The 6,818-nt window shown below is 41.6% G+C and overlaps 1 protein-coding gene across 1 annotated transcript; it reads left to right on the top strand.

The window, feature by feature from the left end:
- The first annotated feature begins 784 nt into the window (after window positions 1-784).
- On the top strand, window positions 785-1,915 carry LOC102818120 (actin-related protein T2-like). Its single transcript, XM_006862872.1, has one exon. The coding sequence runs from the start codon at window positions 785-787 to the stop codon at window positions 1,913-1,915; it is 1,131 nt and encodes a 376-aa protein (XP_006862934.1).
- The last annotated feature ends 4,903 nt before the right edge of the window (window positions 1,916-6,818 follow it).

Here is a 6,818-nt window from a genome sequence, read left to right as displayed (position 1 = left end):
GTCGGTTCCGACCCATAGCGACCCTGTACAGAGTTTCCGAGGGTGTAAATCCTTACGGGAGTAGAAAGCCTCATCTTTCTCCCGCGGAGCGACTGGTAGTTTCGAACCGCTGACCTTAAGGTTCGCAGCTCGATTCGTAACCACTACGCTACCAGAGCTCCTTACCAATATATATATATATATTGGAGGAAACAAGAAAGAAAAATCTGAGTGTCTGTGGAAACTGGGTTTCTCACAGCACCACTCTGACCGGACTGTGTGTCTGCTACTTTGTGCTGCTCCTAAGCAAAGGGAAGTATATTTCTATCATATACCAAATAACAGCTCAACTGAGAAGAGTCACTGGTAACTAGCCCATGGTTGAGCTGTTTCCCTTGATTCGAAGGTTAGTTCTCTGCTTTGGGTTCACAGGCTTGTGAAAGCTACCCATAGGTAGTATGGTCTGTCTTTTTCTGTTTCATGTCCCACCAAGCAGTGTGTGCTGGTGGGTCAGAGCCCTGTACCTTTAAGACCTCTCTGATGCTCACTGGAAATAATTGTGACTTGGCTTCATTATGACATAGGGAGACAATCATCCTTGAAAAGGCCAGAGCAGGGCCTGCGGTGTGTGAAAGGAAAACAGTTTCATGCCATGAGGATGGAGTTTTCCTGAGAATTGGGTAAATCCTGGTAGTTCTGTTTGGGGGATGGCCTGAGGATTTTAGAATCCTGAGGCCTTTTAATCTTCTAGAACTTGTGTCAGAAGTCCTTACTTGGAGAAAGTTCAGCAGAAGAAACCGGAAACATGTGGAATCCACGAAGTTTAAACTCTCCAGCCATAATTTATGATATCGGATCTGAATTCTGCAAAGCAGGTTTTTCTGGAGGAACTAGACCCCATTACGTCCTCACCTCTGTTGTGGGGCATCCACAATGGAGATGTAAAGCAAGAATGTTAAAGAAGGAGTACTTTGTGGGTGACGATGCCTTGTACCACCCTGAGACTCTAACACTTCAATTTCCTGTTGTGCGTGGCCTTATCAAGAAAATGGATGAAATGGAGAACCTATGGAAATACCTTTTCGAGCGTGAACTAGTTGTGAACCCCAGTAACCACCCTGTACTCATGACTGAGACCTCCTTGAATCCAAGACAGATTCGCGAGAAGATAGTAGAGGTGATGTTTGAGACCTTCAATGTGCCTGCCTTCTATCTGTCTAACGACGCAGTGTTAGCACTCTATGCCGCTGGTTATGTCACCGGCCTGGTGGTGGAGAGTGGGGATGGCGTCACTTGTACCGTCCCAGTCTTCGAGGGTCACTGCCTTCCTCATGCTATCAGCAAGCTCTACATAGCTGGAAGGGATGTCACAGAATACCTTTCCCGGTTTGTCCGTGCCAGAAACTATGGTCACTACAACAGAGTTACTAGAGGTATGGTGGTTGATATCAAAGAGAAACTGGGCTATGTGGCCTTGGATCCAGTGGAGGAGATAATAAAGAGGCCAAAAAGGGGCAAGAAACAATACATACTGCCAGACGGCAAGGTCCTCCGCGTTGGAAATGAGATATACCGTGGGCCTGAGGGCCTCTTTATGCCGGAAGTGTTGAGAATCCACAGCCCTGGGGTCCACGAAATGGTCATTAACAGTGTCATAAAGTGTGACCTTGAAATCCAAGAATCCCTTTTTGGGGAGATTGTGGTGGCAGGGGGCACCACTCTGTTAACTGGGTTTGAGGACCGTCTGTTGAGAGAGTTGAAATCAGTCGCTAACAGAGGGGCCACCGTCAAGATCACGGCTTGCGCTAACAGGTTGTACGCCGGGTGGATTGGTGCATCCATGTTCAGTTCTCTGAGTACATTCAAACAGATGTGCATCACTTCTGCTGAATTCAAAGAGTATGGATCAATTGTGGTCCAGAAGAAATGCTTTTAGAGAAAGCCGAGAATAGCAGAGGGCAGCATGAAATCTTGAGACATCAAGGGCAAGTGAAGTCACCCTTCAGCTTTGGCACCTTCTTCAATAAAAAAGGGTTTTGCCTTTTCTGACTTGGTTTCATTCTTGCCCCCGAACCAAAATAATTTCTGCCTCTGATAGTGAATCTTGAAGTGATTCTATTCCTCACTTCCCCTACCATGTGCGTCCTAAATTGTCTTTTCCTGAGAATTCCTTTCCTTGTGAATGGAACCTGTCATCTACATTTTGTCATCAAAGAAGTTGTCTGCAGCTTGATGGAGCAGGGGCCCTAGAATCTGTTTTGTAAAAAGTGTGGCAGTTGCAATAGACTCTGTGTCCAATCGGCACTGGGTGCAAATCAGCATGGGAGAGAGGAATATAACCAGGACACCTACCCTGTTCATAGTGTTCAACAGACCATTTATAACGAGTCATATCTGGCTAGGAGGGGCAAGGAATAACTATCACTGAAGAAAAATCGAACTACAGGGTGGCAATAAGGTATTTACCATAGGAACTAGTATTTGGTAAGGCCAGGAGAACTAGTTAGAGATCACATTTATTGACAGTGTATGCGATAAGAGAGACCATGACAAAACTGGGTGAAAGGGAAACTAGGAGGTATTAATGGATACTAAGGCAACAATTAGTATATGTCTTAAATCAACCTTATGATAGGTGGGTGACATGCAAAGGTATACCTATTAAAGGGAATAAACCAACTGAAGTAATGTATCAATAGTTTGAGAAGTCCCGGGAATTAATAATTATTAGGATATTAGCATTGAATCAGTATGGTTTGGGACAACTGATACTGTGAAGAAAGACACTGTAAAATGGAAGTTGATTCATCAACAATTTAAGCTAATTGTGAAAGGTTTCTGTGTATCAGAAGTTAGTTCCATCTTCTGCAGCCTGAAAACAGAAAACACTGTAGGCCAAAGCTAGTATATAATCATAAAAGTAGCAGAGATCCAAAGAAAGTTGAATTGCTAACCCCAGCAAATCTCTTATTTCACAATTAGAACCCATAGGGGTAATTGACATGGATAGATACAACAGTGTTGAAGAACTCAAAGTTTTGAAACCAAAGATTCTCAAGTTAACAGTGATACCCTGAAATCTAAAGTGATACTCTGAAATATTATCATGGTTCCTTGTTAGAAAAGAAGTATACAGGGATCAAGTAATAGAGTTGTGGACAAGATCTAGCTCATAGTGGATTCACTTGGGTCCACCAACATAGCCATTGGTCTTCTCTTCAATCCCCAAATGTATAAATTGGAATCGCAATTAGCCTATTGCTAGTTCCTTCATTTGTAGTGTCTCAAAATGCCTCCCTCTAGCTGTGTTATTCAGGTTTCTACAAGAACCAGATGTCAAGATTAGGCTATGCATGTAAAGGCTTTATTAGGGGGAAATGCCTGTCAGAGAAAATGGTGAGGGAGCTAAGGAAAAATGAGAAGGCTGTCAGACTACAATGTGAATCTAATGTCAAGTTAAAGAAAAGGTATAAAAATTGATTAGAAGCATCTTAGACTACCATACAACCTAAGGAAGTTTCATCAAAGCTATTAGGGAATCCTCAAACCAAGGCCAGCCTATAGTATCCTGATTACCAACAACAGATCTGCCTTAGAAACCCCTACCATACTCAGTCACTAACATGGGGGAAGCCTGTGTAAAATGTGACCTTGGAATCAATGTGATGATCTATCTCATGGTGCACCAACTGGAGTTCTTGATCAAGCATTCTCCCTGTACTTGGAAATCTACCAGCCACATTATTTGGCCTCAATACCAGCCAAGGAATGTAGTCAATAGCAAAATTGAACCTCGGGAGGAGGTTTGCAGAGATTAGTGTTACCACCTAAAAATCTAAAGAGCATTGAGGTAAAAGTCTCCATTCAATTCACTACTCTGACTCATACAAAAGCTAGTCTCGTACTGTTGTTGTTGTTGTTGTTATGTGCCGTGGAGTCGGTTCCGACTCATAGCGACCCTGCACAGGGTTTCCGAGGCTGTTAATCTTTACGGGAGCAGAACGCCTCATCTTTCTCCCGCGGAACCGCTGGTAGTTTCGAACTGCTGACCTTATGGTTCGCAGCCCGATTGGTAACCACTACGCTACTATAAACAAAAATTTCAAACTCACGTCTGTCGAGTAGATTCTAACTTATCAAAACCCTATAGTTGAGTAAAACTTCTCAGAGAAGTTTTTTTCTCTTTTTTTTGGTAGGAGTAAAAACTAAGTTTACTCGTGCCTCTTTCCCAGGTTGGGAGGTCAGAAATGTATTTTTTTCATAGGAGGCAAGGAAAGAGAAAGGATTTGTTTCCTAGGACTGCTGCAATGAAGTACCATAAATTGGATTGCTTAATACCACAGAACTTTATTTCCACATACTTATGGAGACCAGAAGTCCTAAATCATGGTGTCAGCTGCCCTGTGCTCCTTCAGAAGGTTCTAAGAAAAGATTCTTTCTTGCTTCTTCCTAGCAACGAGGATTGGTTGTTGGCAATCCTTGGCTTATAGATGCATCACTCCAATCTTTGCCTCCAGTGTCTCATTACATTCTCCCTTGTCTGTTTCTGTATCTCTTCTCCTCTTATTTTTTTATTAACTTTATTTTGGATTGATTGTAGGTTTACAGAGCATATCATTAGTTTTACATTCTGGAATTCTCTGCATTTAGCCAAGAGCCATCTGACATCAGCTATGATATCCCTAGTTTCACGTCCTTTTCTGAATCTGACTTGAATTTCTGGAAGTTCTCTTTCAATGTACTGTTGCAGCTATTTGAAAAGTATCTTCAGCAAAATTTTACTTGCTTGTGATAATAATAATAATAATGTTCAATGATTTCCATATTCCGTTGGGCCACTACTCTTTGGAAAGAGAATAGAAGGTAGTAAAGAAAAATGACAAGGGGCAAAAATAATAGAGGAAAATAGACACTTGAGTGGGATAGAAAGAATGTCCAGAAACATCATTACAGAAAGCTGTAAGCCTGTCTTCAGTCTATAACTGACTGGAATACGTACAAAGGGTTCTAGAACTTGCTCAATGAAATAGGCCTCTTGTGGAGCCTTTGCAGTGTATAGAACCCTAAGTGGAATCCTGAGCCCTATCCAGAACCTCCTGATGTGGGACATTCACACTAGAAAGGACAAGCAGGCCAACCTGGAACAGCTAGAGCAACAGAAGATACATCTTCAAAGACAGATCAGCAGGGAAAAAAACCTAAAACAAAAATGGCAGTTTGACTGTCTACTACAAGAACAAGTAACTTGTTCACCTGAGCTCCATCAAGGTAAGCAATCAAGTCCCTTCAGGACAACCCTCCCTCCAAGACTGAAACTCAAAGGGAACACATGAACATGCATGTAAGCTTGCTGGCGACCACGTTGGTCTACTGATGAGTAGAAAAGGGGGTGAGTTCAACTACATGCCTTAGACTCCTGTTGACCTGGAGATGAGAGAGAGAAGAGGAAGGGCTGGTTGGTCCAAAGTGTGGTGAGACCTGGGGACTCATGAGCCCATGGACAAGGACATAGCCACGGAGGGCTAGAGCTAACAGTAAAGCATCCAGCTGATATGAAGTGAGAGGTGATGCACAAAAACACCCAGACTTGCAGATAGTACACATTTGACTAAGCCTGGATAATGAGAACTCGACTAGAGGAAGATTAAAAAAAAACAAAAACATTTTTTGATAAAGGAAACAAGTGTAAAATGCTATAATTTGATGAACTTGACCTATACTTATGGATGTAGTAGCTCAAAATACCAACTAAGAGGAAGGAGTCTTCACATCAAGTATCAATCCTATCCCCTCTGGATACAGGGTAGATAGTGACGGGCAACTTAGACATTGGCTACCTAAAATGAGGGGGCGATAAAGTCATGAAGTGACTGGCTTACAAGTTTTCAAGTGGGAATTTAGTTTAAGAGTGTGTAGTGGAAAGCAGAGTCCCCAATGAATAGTTTCCCTCTTGTCTAGATGGGTCTGGTGAAAACAGATAGGGATAAGGTTCTAATGATTCAATAGGGAATGATTGTTATCATGACTAATTGCTATTGGGACAATAATAAAGGGAGAAGTTTTGTAACAAAAATGGGAGAGTAGTTAATCTTACAGTCCAGAAACAAAGGACCTTAGGACCATCAAGGGAGAAGAGCAGAAGTGGAGTGTGGGTCCCTATCCAGAGAAGAAGCGACACCAGAGATGGAGACAGAGATGAAGACAAGGAGAGAAGGAGCAGTAGAGGACTCTAGACTCATAGTAAGAGAAGGACTGAGTCCTGGCAGCCAGGCAGCAGGCTTGCAGAATGTGCCCTTTTGTTGTATAAATTATTACATATTCCTGAGTGTTTTTGTGTATACCCCTCACCTCCCCCCCAAAAAAAAAACAAAAAAAAAAAATGCAGAGGGAATGGAAGTAAATACTGCTGAATAATGATGCACAGAGGAGATTGTAATCATTGTAATGAAACGATGGTATAAAGCCAATGTTCTCCCATGTAAACTATCACTCAGTTAAGTACAACTTTGCAACACACACCAGAACACTGTTCAGATTACTTTGTTTAAAAAAAAAAAAAAAAAAGGGTAAACACAAGATAAAGTTATTATTATACAGAGATAATTTTCTGAGAGAATATAACTTCTAAGGTCCCTATGAATGTTATTCTGAGGCTCAGTCTGAATATAAAATTTGGGAAAAGTGGGTATCCATTTTCCATTTTGACTGTCTCATGATAACTTTAATAAATGAAGTATGGCAAACTCAATTAATTATAAAAGTTATAATTTTGTGACTAAAAATAAATGCTATGTGAAAAAAAAAAAAGTCAGTTTGAGGATTAAAGTGCGCTTGATCCA

This window comes from Chrysochloris asiatica, unplaced genomic scaffold (genome assembly GCF_000296735.1).
Source record: "Chrysochloris asiatica unplaced genomic scaffold, ChrAsi1.0 scaffold00051, whole genome shotgun sequence".
In the NCBI taxonomy this organism is placed as follows: domain Eukaryota; kingdom Metazoa; phylum Chordata; class Mammalia; order Afrosoricida; family Chrysochloridae; genus Chrysochloris; species Chrysochloris asiatica.
This window is presented reverse-complemented; position numbering and strand designations above follow the sequence as displayed.

What these genes read in the sequence shown, in the direction of transcription:
- LOC102818120 (XM_006862872.1), top strand. Translation starts at nt 785, where the DNA reads ATGTGGAATCCACGAAGTTTAAACTCTCCAGCCATAATTTATGATATC.